This window comes from Corella eumyota, chromosome 1 (genome assembly GCF_963082875.1).
Source record: "Corella eumyota chromosome 1, kaCorEumy4.1, whole genome shotgun sequence".
Taxonomy (NCBI): Eukaryota; Metazoa; Chordata; class Ascidiacea; order Phlebobranchia; family Corellidae; genus Corella; species Corella eumyota.
The window spans coordinates 17,531,739-17,547,820 of record NC_137490.1 but is presented as its reverse complement, the minus strand read 5'-3'; the positions used below and the strand labels follow the sequence as shown (position 1 = coordinate 17,547,820).

The following is a 16,082-nucleotide window of genomic DNA, read 5'->3' as shown; positions in this document are numbered from 1 at the left end:
TTTACGTTTTTTGTTAAAACTTTATATTTGTAAATGGTTAACGCATACAAAAATATATTTATTTTTGTTCGTATAAAATATTTTTTTGCAAATTTGTTTTTGTTCTGTATAACAGCTTAAGAATTAAAAAAAAGTTTTTTAGTGATTATTACATTAGCTAACCTTACTTTTACTAACAGTTTATTCATAAGATGTTCAAAAATGTCATCCTTTTCTGCATTGCCGTCTTCTATACTTTAATAGAATTGTTTTTTTTTTGCTGGGCGCTTTGTGTTAATTATTTCCGTACTTGAGTTAAATTTAGTTTGTTTATATTACAAAACCGGATGGTTAAAATGAGTTAAAATTAACTTTTCACGTGATTAGCCCATATGGCTAAAAGATAGAGTAACACAAGCGTAAAAAGAAATTCTGTCACGCGCTTAAATTAAAAACTGTGTTTTTTTAATAGTTATTACAACCAAATTTTAATGTTAATTTTAAGCTATACCTAAATATGCCATATTTGCAATGGTAGTGGTAAATAAGAACTTTGTACCTAGCCTATCGGTTTATTTGCAATTTTCGAGATTTTTTATTTAATAAATACACATAAAATACTAAACCAAGTGTTAAAAAAAACGTTTTATTCTTGTTATATCCAATACTTTATTTAAAATCATTTCTAATCATTTACAATTTACGGTGGAAAAGAACAATTCAAAATTTTATTTATTTGTTTTTTGGTTGGTATCTGCTTTGATGTTGATTTCTGTAAACATGAAAAATATAAAATATGGTTATATGCCAAGCGTAACATAATTATTAATTAAATAGCTGTTCTTAACGCAAAATAACATTTAGAATTAAAAAAAAATTGTTACATTCTGTCATTATTCTTTCCAGGATACTTTCTATGTCATTTTCATCCTCTAGTTCTTGATTTTTTTGTTTTAAATTGTCAAAATACCACGAAACGTAACTACCAGTGCTGTAAAAAAATATTTAAGTAGTTATTAGCATACAAAACAAAAACTAGAATTACAAAAAACTTTATAATTTTACATTTATGAATTTTTGTTGTTTGTTAAAAATATTTTTAATTACAAATTTTTTGTTCTTACCTGAGATTTGTACCTGATGATGATGGATTTCTGCTTTGTTGGCCGGTACTACCCGTGCGAACGCTGGACGGAGGTGGAATGTCAAATGAATCACTATGCTTAAGAATGCATGATAACAGAATTAAAGCAAAGACTATTTTGAACATTGTATAATGAAGTTTTTTCTTTTTTTATTACTCAAAACTATAAAAATAAAAATTGGAATAAAAATTAAGAACTACCTCTGAATCTCGAAACTTATGTACGTCTTATTCTTTCTCTGTTATAAGGTTTGCATTTTATAACAAGTTTGCCTATATTGCACAGAGGAAGTCTTTCTGAGCTGGACTCAGATGCTCGGTAAATTTTACAACATATTACAAATTTATTACATTTTAATTTATATATAAAATACAAACTTTTAATTTTAATAGCATAAGGAGACTTTCCTGTTTATAATATTTTAACATCCAAAAATTTTGTATTACTTTATTTTCCATAGTGTTATGACTCATATAGTCACGCTGTATACCTATTTATTTAAAATGTTTCTACTTGTCTTTACCAGCATACAGTATAATTAAAACATTGGGGTTTTCTAGTAGCTTATTTTTATGGTATTATGTCAATATTTTTAATAGTAGCTCATATTAATAGTTTTGTGACTAAAGTTTACGCAGTGGTTCGGGTAAATTTTTATGATATGGTGACAATGGTTTAAGTGGTAGGGAAAATTCGTTTAAGTTTATTTAAATTTTTGTGGTATAGTTGAATGTTAAAACGTTTTTTAGTAAATATTACATAAGCTATCTTTACTTTTACTTACAATTAATTCATAAAACTTTCAAATATGTCTTTTTTTCTGCATTGTCTTCTATAATTTAATAGAGTTGTTTTTTTGCTAGGCACTTTGTGTTAAACATTTCCGGACTTTTGTTTATATTACAAATCCGTATGGCTAAAATTATAGTTAAAATTAGTTTTTTACTTGATTGGCCCATATGGCTAAAAGATAATTTAACACAAGCTTAAAAAGAATTTCTGTCGCGTGCTCGAATTAAAAACTGTGTGTTTTTTAATAGTTATTACAACCAATTTTAAAGGTAATTTTGAGTTATCATTAAATATACTATATTTGCAATTGTCGTGGTAAATACAAACTTTCTATCTAGAGCCTATCGGTTTATTTTCAGTTTTTGAGATTTTTATTATTAAAGACACATAAAATATTAAACCCAGCCTTAAATAAAAAAAAAACGTTTTATTCTTGTTATATTCAATACTTTATTTCAAACTGTTTCTTGTATTTAAAATTTACGGTGCAAAAGAACAATTTACATTTTGATTTATTTGTTTCCTGGGGGTATTTGCTATTGTGTCGATTTCTGTAAACATAATAGATATAATATATAGTTATAAGCAAATCGTAAACATAACTATTAAATAAATTAAACATTTAGAATTAAAAAAAATATTTACACTCTGTCATTAATCTTTCCAGGATACTTTCTATGTCATTTTCATCCTCTAGTTCTTGATTTTTTTGTTTTAAATTATCAAAATACCACGAAAGGAAACTACCAGTGCTGTAAGACAAAAATATTGAAGAAGTTATTAGGTTGTTTACCGCATACAAATACTAGAATTGCAAAAACCCTTATAACTTTTATATTTTTAGTGTTTGTCAAAAAATGTCTTTGATTACAAATTTGCTGTCCTTACCCGGTATTTGAACTTATTGGTGATAGGTTTCTTCTTTGTTGAGTGGTAGTACCCGTGCGAACGCTGGACGGAGGTGGAATGTCAAATGAATCACTATGCTTAAAAATGCATGATAACAGAATCAAAGCAAAGACTATTTTGAACATTGTATAATGAAGTTTTTTCTTTTTTTATTACTCAAAACTATAAAAATAAAAAATTGGAATAAAAATTAAGAACTACCTCTGAATCTCGAAACTTTAGTACGTTTTATTCTTTCTCTGTTATAAAGTTTGCATTTTATAACTAGTTAGCTTATACTGCACAACGGAAGTCCTACTGGACTGGACTCAGGAGCTTGGTAAATTTTACAACTTTTTTTTAATTTGTTACTTTTTTTAAAAAAAAGATACAAACTTTTAATCTTAATAACATAGGGAGACTTTCCTGTTTATCAAATTTTTAACATCCTAAAATTTTGTATTGCTTTATCTTCCATAGTGTTATGACTCATATAGTCACGCTGTATACCTTATTATTTTAAAGTTTCTTCTTGTTTCTACCATACTGTATAATTAAAACATCGTAGTTTTCTACAAAAATGTTTGATATCACTTTGACTAACATAACAAAATCAACTTGTTTAATATTCTTTCTTATACTAACCTAAAATAAATTTTAAAACTTCTGTTGTTTGCTGATGATATATTTAATACAATTAACATTTATGTAAATATACAGCAAATAAAAAAAAAATTAGTTTATTCATTTGTTGGTTGGTATATTTTTTGATGTTGGTTTCTGTAAAAGTATATTATTGTATAAAATATAGTTTGAGACTAGTAGTAATGTAATTATTTAATATATATTTATTCTTAACGCTAAAAAACATTTCAATTTAGTAGTAAAAGAATAGTTACCATTCTATCATTAATCTTGTTAGAATATTTTCTATGTCATGTTCATCTTCTAGCTCTTGCATTTTTTGTTTTAAGGTATCAACATCAAAAGACCACAAAAATGCAGAACCACTGCTGTTTAACGATTGTATTTAAGTAGTTTTTTATATTGTTTAACTCTAAACAAAGTATTTCTTAATACGCATTTTGTTAACCTTTTTTTTCTTTTTATTCTTTTTTATAAAATTTGTAATTTTTTAACAACTATGAAAGTTTGTTTCGGGTTTACTGAAAAATTATTATTTTATAAAAACTCGATTTGTCAAAATTTGTTGTTCTTACCCAGTATTTGTATTTGATGTAAATGGATTTCTTCTTTGTTGTAATGTAGTACCAGTGCTGCCCTGGAGAATGCATGATAACAGAATCAAAGCAAGAACTATTTTAAACATTAAGTAATAAGGGTGTTTACTTTTTGTTTCTTAAAAATGCAAAAAAGTTAAATATGAACAAAAAATAACATATAGATCAAACTTTCTAAACTTGAATACATAAAATTCTTTATTAAAAAGTTCATGTTTTTATAACAAGTAAACTGTACACCAAAAGTCTTTCTGGATCAGACATCAAAGGTAAATTTTAAAATTTTTTTAAAATTTCTTTATTTTAAATAAAAATTTTATTTTTAAATAATATATAAACTTTAATTTTTAATAACATAAGGAAACTTTCCTGTTTATCATATTTTTAACATCCTTTAAGTTCGCATTTCTTTATCTTTTAAAGTGTGATGACTCATGCATGCACGCTATGTATATTATTTAAAACTGTACTATATGGTTTTACCATGCTGTATAGTTAAAACATTTATGGTTTTTTAATAAAAGTTTTACGCCACATAGACTTACACTACAAAATAGAATTGTTGAATATATTTTCGAGTTAAAACAGTTTTATTTTGGGCAACTCTGTAATAATGTTTTTAATATTTGACAACCTTACATATTATCACGTCTCGTTAAGTATTTAAATTCAAGTTTTATGAGTCTGGCTTAATCAACCTGACCAAAATATCGTACGTGATTGGCTGTTGGTATTCTCTGTTGCGTAACAGTAATCTCTGTTCCGTAACACAAAAATAACAATATATGCTTTTAAATAACAATGGGAGTTTTTACCGCGTAAATCAAAAGAATTATTCAGTTATAAAATTTTACGTTTGCATATATATGTTTGGAAAATTCTTTGTTTGCAAATTCGAAATGAACTTTTCAGGAAACACATTTGAGGGCCAGGTTTCTTTTTACACGGCAACAGGGGGAATGCAGGAGCATTTTAAAGCTCTTGCAAATCCCCCTGTTGCTCATAACCTGGCTCTCCTAGAATCTGGAGGAGGGATTGAAGATAAACTGTGAGTTATTTTTGCTGTTTTAATTTTTTTTTGCATTTTACTGAATTTAAAATAAATGTGTTGTTAAAAGTAACACTGCATTTTAAATATTTGGTAATTATGTTAGTGCAAAATGCTAATAAAGTTTATATTTTTTTAGAAAATCTACAAACAGTATAAAAATTAAACTTGGCGAGTAAGTTATTTTTTTTACATTGTTTTTAAAATTTTTTTAAACATTTTACTAAATCTAAAATAAATGATGCTGTTAAAAGTAACACTGTTTTTTAAATGTTTGGTAGACCTTTTAATTTATTGTAATTCTGTTAGTGCAAAATGCTTATACGGTATATATTTTTTTAAAGAAAAACAAATACACATGGAGGCAAGGGGGCTCGCTGGAGAAGACAGCAGAAGAGGGGATCGGCAGTAAAACCTGCTGGGGATTCAACATCAAAGTAACTTCTTAATTTTTATTTTACCGATTTAGAATGGTTTAAAAAACATTAAAACTTTTTTTGTAGATATGCAAGTGAAGACCGGAAAAGGTGCGTCAGTGGTGGGGGGACAGAAATGAACTATTTAAGTAAAAACTTGTACCCCTCTCCCACCACTGGCCCTCCGAACTGCCGAGCCCCTCTTTCTGTGAAGGACTCCAGCTCCCCCAAGCCTCCATCCAAAATAAAATAATTTTTGTTTAAAACTGAGTGGTTTATAAAACCTAGGCGTTTAAAAGGTATAATAGTCATCGTACCTTCATTTTAAGATTATGTTTTATAAGGGCAAATTGAGAATGGCAGCATTTTAACAAATTAAAAGTTATCAGTTATGAAAAAAAGTATCACTTTGATATTTGAAAGCTAGGAATTAATAGAAACAAAAAACATCTAACCAAATTTAATTACTTTGTATTAAAGACTATAATCTAAGTAATAATCAAAGGTTTAATTTTTTTACTTTATTTTATAACAACAATGTTTTAACAAAACTTGCCATTATCAATAAAAAAACAAAAACTGCAAAGGTATTTACAGAACTAGGCCTGAATTATACATAAACTTAAATGCACAAAAAATACATTAATGCGGCGGGAAAAAGGAACAAAATCAATTTCATGATTTAAAACATGCAACAGAATTAATTTTGGCATTTTTTTAATATATATTGTATTACAAAATAAATTTTCGGGTGACATTGGTTTGTGTATGATTTAGTTCACTACACTTCACAGGAAAGACCACGAGAAGGTTGTCACCATCTTTCCCAAAAATTATAGGGCCATTTTAGACCACATCTAAATAAGATCTCAACTTTTTATGCCTCCATTTCAGTCGGTCTTAGCTTTGCTTGTTGTTGGGGCCATCTCGAACCACATCTAAATAAGATCTCAACTTTTTATGCCTCCATTTCAGTCGGTCTTAACTTTGTTTGTTGTTGGGGCCATCTCAGACCACATCTAAATAAGATCTCAACTTTTTATGCCTCCATTTCAGTCGGTCTTAACTTTGTTTGTTGTTGGGGCCATCTCAGACCACATCTAAATAAGATCTCAACTTTTTATGCCTCCATTTCAGTCGGTCTTAGCTTTGCTTGTTGTTGGGGCCATCTCGAACCACATCTAAATAAGATCTCAACTTTTTATGCCTCCATTTCAGTCGGTCTTAACTTTGTTTGTTGTTGGGGCCATCTCAGACCACATCTAAATAAGATCTCAACTTTTTATGCCTCCATTTCAGTCGGTCTTAACTTTGTTTGTTGTTGGGGCCATCTCAGACCACATCTAAATAAGATCTCAACTTTTTATGCCTCCATTTCAGTCGGTCTTAACTTTGTTTGTTGTTGGGGCCATCTCAGACCACATCTAAATAGATCTCAACTTTTTATGCCTCCATTTCAGTCGGTCTTAACTTTGTTTGTTGTTGGGGCCATCTCAGACCACATCTAAATAGATCTCAACTTTTTATGCCTCCACTTCAGTCGGTCTTAACTTTGTTGCTTTTAGCCCTGGGTAAAGTTAGTTTTTTTTGTCTGCAGGACATACAAATAAGGCATTTTTTGCCTCAGTTGGTAAAAGGGAAACACATTGACTGTGATACCACTGTTGGCACCTTATACATTCGACCCAATCACATCTACTGTTGTCTTGGTTTTCACACATCCGACATTTGTTTTTTATGTGGCTACCAGTTAGACAATTGCCAACAACAGTAGCGTAAATCTCATCTCTGTACATGGAAGTTTGACAGTCAGGTTGTTTAAGATTCTGGTGCAAAGTAAGCCACTTACTGTACATACAGACAAAAACTCCACAACTCATGCTATCTGGCTGCAGGGTATGTGGAACAACTTTTGCTTTTAAATCTAAAAATCCAAATTTTTGTTTTGTCACATAGTTCATCATGTCCAGTGCAGATTTTACATCCATATTTGATTCTGTGCACACATCCTTCATAGGATCAAGGTATAACAAAACTCGCTGTTCAATGTCCACAGCAAGCAAAACCCAGTGGGCCCCGGTTATATTCCAGGGAACAAAAATGTATTTTTTATCGGTCAAAGTGACATTATTCCACAGCCTTTTTATGGAAGGATTTTTGTTTAGAGTTGTCGCAACTGATGAGTCCAAAGACTTAATATTTACTAATGAAATATTATATGGACCATTTTTTAACAAGTTTTTAAGTAAGCCCTTTTTTTTAAGTACCGCAATAGATGGAGTAACCTTCTTTATAATTGCTACTGGTGTTTTTGCTACATAGTTAGTACGGGGTTTTTTGACTGGCGGAATTTGAAAGTCGGACCCATCATCATAAAAGGAACACCCTTTTGGAAACAAAGAAGTTACTCGGTATAGGTCCCGCATAGAATCAGCATGTTTACCATGTCTTGATACAAACTTGTTTGTCTTTGGATACTTTCTCGGAAGCTCATCATGAACTGCTACTTTTGATTTAATTACTTTGGTTGATTTTTTTTCCATTTTTTTTTTTTATCTTTTCTTCTGATCCCAACACTCGCAACCCACCATCATGTTTACAATTATTTCTCATATCCTCGATAACTTCATTTAGTGTCGCTTCAGCCTTCAACAAGGCTTCTTCTGAAGTAACATCGAATGATAAATCTCTTATGGTTGTTAAAGCATTAGAGATTCTCGTTATTGTTGAGTGTTTTGTTTTCTCTTGATTTTTAAGTTGTTGTGATGGTGTTTTGGATTCACAATTGGGTTCGTGTCGTTGTGGTACTGTCCGTTTAATTTTGCATGTAGCTTGGTACACTGGATTTGTAGGATCAACAATGCAAGGATCCAAAATCATAAAAGGAGAATTTATGTACCATGTAGGAAAATTTTCCCATGACACATCTGGAAATTTTTTGAAAATGCTAAACATATGTTTACATGGTAAACAGTTTCTTTTAAAGTCTACACATGAGCATTTTGGTCCCTGATAAATAGAAACTTCATAGACTTCTTTTGTTTCTGCGCTGTTCACATAAAACATATCTTCTACTCTTGATATTGATTCACTAGAAATGTCAGTTGAAGAAAGCATTCTTTTGATGCAATGTTTTATAATGTTGTGGGGTCTATCATGTAAAAAAGAAGGAACATTACCATGGTATTGACGATAGTTATTGGAAGCCGCAAGGTTTTCATTTCTGTACCTAAAAAAGCAACAGTTACCGTTTTAGGTGTAAAATATAAAACAAAACTTAATGATACTGCTACTATTGGGGTCACATATTAAAAATGATATACTAACCTTTGAAAACTTTCAGGCGAAAAGTCTTTATGTAACACTGTGATAACTCCAGATAAAGATCTGTCTGTGCGAAAGCGTATATGGCATTCCTTTAACGTTCTGTTTTGACTCTCCACACCATTGTTTGTGTTAATAATAACTTTGAGCTTTTTTACTCTATAGAGCCAAGCCCAGCGCTACAAAATAATGCAATAAAGATTAATAATGATTTTAATTTTATTTTTTTGAATAAATCTAAACACTTGGATGTGGTTTGTTGAATTACCTCTTTTGTAGGTTCCCAATATTTTTCAAAATAACTTTGAAACTTAGCATTATCATTCCAAATATTACTACTTTTCAACTGAGTTATTGCCGTTGTAAACATCTCATCAGTATCTGCTGAGGCAACAGATCGCAATAAACCCAATGCACATTGTTGCTTGCTTTTATCACCAATGCCATTATCATGTTTTCTCACCCATCTCCCCCATGCTTGTTCTCGGTGAAAGTCACAAATCAATACTCTACAGTCTTTCGATAAATAAAAAATATTAACAGCTTAATTGTTATTTATGCTTTTTAAATAATATAATGTTTTTTTAGGCTAATATATATAACACCTTTAAAAATGGCCTCAATTGCAAGAATTTCAGCATCGCACTTATCTGTCATAAAATATAAGGGATTCCAATTGGGACACCATTTTCGCAAGACTTTAAGTGCCTCTTCAATATCATCAGCAGTTTCATTTTGTATAATAAAGGACCCAACAACTTGATAGTTAACGTTGGTCTTTACACAAAGAAAAAAAAGGGGAAGGGCATATTTTGATGTTTTGTAGGTAGCATCTAAAAGACACATCTCTTGCCCATACCTTTCAAGCAAACGTTTTTGCCAAGCAAATTGATGTACAAATAAAAGTGATTGCCTACACTTAATAAAAGGAATTTCATCCCATTCACTTTCTTGTTCTTTCACATTGTTTGCTTCTCCTGCCACATATGGTCGATACAAAACATTGTCATCAGTACCATATGACTTTTTCCATTCATCAATTAAAAGTTTTACGTTGGTTGGATCGAATTTTGATAGTTTTCTATTTACAAATGCATAATAAAAGCTGTTTTATAATCCTTGATGCATGGATAAAATCTTCGATTTGTAGGACATGGCAGGGGTTGATCTTTAAATAAATCATGTCTAACATAAAGAGCAATTGCTTTTTTAAGTTCACGGACACTGCTAACACCTTCGTCAACAAGTTTTCCTATTTCAGCAATTATTCGCTTATCCACTGCCTGCTGATATCCAGCTTCCTGTTACAATAATTTAATATTATTTTGTGTTTTATAGAAGTATTTAAATATATAACAATTTTTTTTTTAAATAACCTTTCCAGTTACATGACCAACATGTAAGTGGCTTGGTGGAAAATTTATTTTATAAACAATTCTAGATTTTATAGATGATGGTGAGTTGCTCAGTTCATACTTTAAACTTTTGGATACTCGGTTTTTAAGTTGTTTCAATTCTTTTTTGCACTCATAAAAATTAATCTTGAAAATGTAATTTGTTATTAGAATGTTGCAATTGTGTTTTAGGCAGTAGTTAAAATGTTAAAATAAACCTTGTATGTTGGAAAAAGTTTCATTTTGGTAATGCTAATGTTAGCAGGACAATTTGTTTTTTTTTATCCTTGTAAGCACATGTATGTTCTAGGTACCACATGATCAATAAGCTAAAAATTGAAAATAATAAATTGTAAATTATTAAGTAATTTTCAGTTTGACCTATCTTTAGCAAAATCATTATTAATATAATTTAAGTGGTTTACCTCTGGTATAACTTTACTCTTAGCTTTCAAGCTATTGCTACGGTCTTTGCCATGTTGACATTCCATATTAAAACTTTCAATAAATCTGTATGGTACAAAATCATTGTTCCATAAAATTTGCTCACTTTTACTCTTGTGGACTTGACGCTGTACAAACTTGGTCAAGGTGGAGGTTTCAAATTTAGTAATTGTGGCCTCAACCTCCTCAATTGTTGTAACAAACTAAAAAATTTGTATTTAAGATGTAATTTTAACATGCTGTTTTTTAATAACAAAAGGATAATACAGTTTTTTTAAAAATTAAAAAACAAAAATATTTTAGCTGTACCACAGTCAGCATACTCGAAGGCGATTTTACTTCTGAAGTGTTCATTTCTTTTTTTTCCTTCTGTTGCCCCTGCCTTTCTTGTTCCTGCAATATTCTGAAAAAAAACTATATATACGGTTAGTAGAAACCTACTTGACTTCCTTAACTACTTTAAAAAACTTTATATAAAAGTAAAGGCTACACAATTTTCAAATAAGTTCAAAAGAATCAATATATTAAATATGGTAAAACGGTTTTAGTATAGAATTATATAAAAATAAATAATAATAAATAGTTCTGAAAAGAACTGTTTTTGGTAGAAATAGTCTTAAAGAACTATAACCGGTTAATGTTTAAAAATTGAGCTTTAAAAAACGCAATCAGCAATTTACTACAGTAGTATTCTCTAAAAAATTAACATAAATGCTGTTAGTTAATTTTAATTACCAATAAAAAATACTACTTAAATGTCACACAATCTATCTATTAAAAATTTTATAACTGAATAACACTATAGATTTACGCGGTAAAAACTCCCATTGTTATTTAAAAGCATATATTGTTATTTTTGTGTTACGGAACAGAGATTACTGTTACGCAACAGAGAATACCAACAGCCAATCACGTACGATATTTTGGTCAGGTTGATTAAGCCAGACTTAAGTTTTATCGTCTGCGACTTTTTCTGTTTTCCTGTACAAAGATTAAAATGTCTGATCACGTTTTTAAGAAAGAAGTCGACGGTAGCAAGGAAAATATCTCAACTGCTGTTTCAATGGCGAAATCCACTGAATGTAAAAATAACCTAATCAAATTTTTTAGTTTTTTTTACAATTTGGCGGCAATACTGTAATAGGATATACTTATTTATAAATTTAATTAAAATACTCTCTTTTGCTTTTTGTTTTATTTTTAAGCCAAAAATCAACTAATTCTACTATCAACAACAAGCAATGTTTCAAAAATGTTAATTTTAAGTGTTGGTGTTCTTATTCTCATTTCTGCAATAGTTGCTATTGTAATAGGTAAGTTTGATATTTTACTTATGATGTAAGTAAACCAGTTTGAAAAATTAGTTAATAATAATTTTGATTTGTACAGCCACTGGTAGTTCAGATAAATTTGAATCAAGCCAAGAACAATTTAATGGAGATATACAGTTTGATGATTCAGAAGAAGAAATAATTGAATGGAATGAAGAATTTAATGATGTTAACTCACCTAAGGCTAGAGCTTTAATCGAAAGAGTAAAACCTGCGGTAAATGGTTTTTTAAACTTTATATAAATTTTGTAGTTTTGGTGTCAAAATATTAGCGCTATTACCACCGATGCATTATTGCTGTTTGCACTGAGCCTACAGGTAAACCTAAGCTATTTCCAACTGTTAAAATAGGTAAAAATAGTAAGAAAAGTAAGTGTATTTTTACAGTTACAGTTTTTATGTGTACTAGTTTAATGAGGGCCTAATTTTTGTTTTTATTTTTTTGATAAATAACTTTAGATAGCCGCTGCCTTGGAAGCTGAAGGATTCAATATAGACAACTTAGAGATTGAGTCAATGACGCCAGGGGAGGAAACCACAGTAGAGCATGCTGAAAAAATAACAGAATCTGAATTGGAATATAATGACCAGAAAAACATATTAGAAAAGCTTGAAAAGTATGGAAGCTTATTTGAAGAAAGATCTTTTCTCAGAAGCACTGGACAATCATTTTATAAAACTAAGACTGTAAGTTTAGGTTTTTAATTTTTGTTAAAATTGACTTTTTACCATTTTTTGCTTGCATTTTTACCATTTTTTGCTTTTCATTACCATACATCGTATACTTTTCTTGTCTGTTTTTTATTATTACTTGTATATCTTTTTAGTACAAAAACATTAAACCAGTTGTTGTCAAGTTTAAATCATTCGGAACTCCAGCTAAGAATGCAGCAATTGTTGGAAGTTCAAATTTAAATTCAACAATATTAAACAAACTTTCACCAGCTCTATCCGTAAGGTTGGGTAGTGTTGGACTAAGGGCTAGAGTCAAAGCACTTAAGCGTTAGTTCAAAAGTTTATATTTATTGTAAAATTTAACTTTAATTTAATTTTTATCTTCACTTTAATTAGGCAAAATTAATTCCTGTTTTTTAGCTCAATCTGGTTTTATTTCTTCTGTTCAGAAGGTTGTATCAAAGAATCCTCTTCTTATTAAAACAACTATTCCTCCCCAACAAACAGGTTCTTGCTTTTTAACTATTTTATTTAGACAAAATATTTTGTAATTAAATTAACTGTTTTTAACTAAAAATACCCCAGCCCTTTCAGTTTGTTACATTATATAGAATTTGTTTAGTGGTTTATAGATATAACAAAAATGTCTTAGCTCAAAGTAATAACCACAGATTAGTTAAATGATTATTACAGTTCAGGAAATAAAAGATTGTTCTTCTATCGGTTCTGTAATGTTCAAAGCACAGCAAACCTCTCAGTCCTTGTTTAAATGTGCACAGACATGTAAAGATTCAGCACTCTCATTAAGTAAAGTAATATATGGAGGTTTTGAGGATACTTATAATGATTTAACAAGAGCTTGTACAGCAGCTTATGCTTCATTTTTGATTAATGTAGGATATTGTGGTACTAGTAATTTTAAATAGCTTTAATGCAGCTTTAAAAAATAACATTAGATTTTTACAATTGAGAAATTTGTTATAGAAGAGTTTAGAAATTAAGGGCTCTAAAAATTGTTTTATAAAATAAGTGTAATTATTGATACTGAAACAATTTAGTCATATTTAAAACAATTTTTTTGTACTTTTAAGGATAGGGCAAAGGGTGTGTTTGAAATTTTATCAGCAGGAGTTAGGCCTGCAAAAAACAGAACTGAACAAATCCAAGGAGATTGGATAACTTTGGCTGAAGAACCCATTACATCTAAGTTGTACAAATTAAAAAGTAAGTTTTATTTATAAAACTTTAATTACTTAAGTAAAAACTATTCTCAGCTTAAAAATATTTAAATTTAACTGGTTAACTTTAAAAACAGAGGTTGGTGGGGTTATTACCCCCACTGTACCCCCTACCACCCAACCACCATCAAACCAAAACTTTAGATTTTCAACTACAACTGCAAACAGCTGGATAAAAACTGAACCACAAACTAACAAAGTTGTTGAAAACACAGTTGGAGGGCCTTACACTCTTATGGTGATATATGTAAGATGTTATGCTCCCAAGGGAAATGTAGAAAATCCCATGTAAGTTTATAAGTATATAGGGTATATATGGATATATATAGATGGCTAATGTATATTTAATAACTTTAAAACTTGCCACATTTATTTTTTATTTGTCCATGTTTCTAATAAATACAGAGCATTTTATTCTGATCCATCAACTAGAAAGGGGAAGGAATATGTACTTGACATAATAAAGCCTGTAAGTCAAAATACAAAAATCTAACTTTAAATCTTAAAAATTTATTAACATTTATTTTGTATAAGGTATTTATTTAAATGACCTTATTGACAGACTCTCCATAAGATTGAGAGTTATGGATTTAAAAAAGTCGTAAATGAAGGCTTATTTCTTTCATATCATAAGGAGTGGTTTGCTTTAATGATTACTGTAAACGGTGAATCTAATTTTGTCGAGGCGAGTATTTTGCTATAAAATTATATTAATATGCTATTCAGCCATCATCTTTGGTTGCTATTTTCTATATTTTAAATCATTAATGAGTTTAATTAATTGAATAAAGTGGTGTTAGGGCTAAAAAATTATTACCTGCTATTTAAAAAAATAAGCATGTGTATTAAATTAAGGTGATTACAAAGATGAATAGAATGGAACATAAAAGTTTTCAAATGCAAATAGAACAAGATTTAAAATTGAAAAAAGTCAAACTGGGTAGTGTAAGGCGTAAGTTGGGTGGTTTGTTTTTTGCTTTGAAGAAACCTATTTTTGATTCTTTTTTGTTGTTCATATTTACTATAGCCTGATAGTCTTATTGTAAAAAGTATATTTTAAAGGCTTACCTGATATATTAAATTCATATCTGCAAACTGTAGATACATTAAACGTTAAAAGTTAGAATTTGAACAAGGACATTAAATTCTAAAAAAGCTGCTGCCCTAGTAGGCTTAATATTGTTTTAAGTTACATTTTAATCTGATTGTAATAGTAAAATATTTTTATATATTCACAGTAACGAAGAAGGGGAGAGAACTACTAATGACATAATCTTTCTGGTGGTGATTTAAGCTATTATTTGCGGGTTATAATTATACAAAACTACAGAAATTTGTTTTAAAAATTATAATTTTTTATTCTTGATCGGGTTTGAAATTTGCGTGATATTTTTTAAAATTAACCCTGTTTGTATTTCGTTGAAAATATTTTTATTTTTTGTAATTGCAATGTAAATATTTAGAGCCGTAAAAGTATTAACGGCTTCGGTGAGAACCGTGAAAGTAACAAGAATAATATATATTAGTTATTAAAAAATAAAACTTGCTGCGAAAACCAAAAAAGAAAAAGTTTACGGAGTGATACGAATTAAATGTTAAATTTGTTTTACAAACAAAATATAGGAAACAATTTAGACTGTTTATTTAATTAAAATTTTATTTTAAGTAAAATTCATACAAAATATATGTTTGTTATAATTAAAACTAATTTTACATGTTTTAAATAAATTATGCCAGTGCCACAGTTTATTTGTGGCACTTACCTACATCGTGGCGTCGGTGAATTTTTGTGTAGTTTATTATACGAGGAACTGTTTTAGGTTTTAGATGTACTGGACGTATGAACGAATGACGTGCAGACGGCCTACGTAGGTGTCCAGTTTATTATAAACTTTATATTTCTGTAAAAGTAAATTTTAACCTAGTACAGACAGTAGTGATTAATAGAATAACTTAAAATATTTATTAACTTAGATGGTTGGAGTGTAACAATTGACAATAAATATTGATTAAAAAACAAATAATAATAAGCAGATATTTTTTAACTTTAAGGCAGTAAGGGGTTTGTAGCAAAAGTTAAAGTCGTATTTTATTTTCGTTTAAGTGTTTTTTTTAACATATAACAACTAAATTTTATTTAATTAACTAATTATTAATATTATTTTAT

General features: G+C 29.2%; 1 protein-coding gene across 1 annotated transcript; it reads left to right on the top strand.

The window, feature by feature from the left end:
- The first annotated feature begins 4,734 nt into the window (after positions 1–4,734).
- LOC145741387 (uncharacterized) lies at positions 4,735–5,762 on the top strand. Its single transcript, XM_082558974.1, has 4 exons — positions 4,735–5,093; positions 5,233–5,268; positions 5,438–5,530; positions 5,597–5,762. The coding sequence occupies exons 1-4, from the start codon at positions 4,831–4,833 to the stop codon at positions 5,760–5,762; spliced, it is 558 nt and encodes a 185-aa protein (XP_082415100.1). The 5' UTR covers positions 4,735–4,830.
- The last annotated feature ends 10,320 nt before the right edge of the window (positions 5,763–16,082 follow it).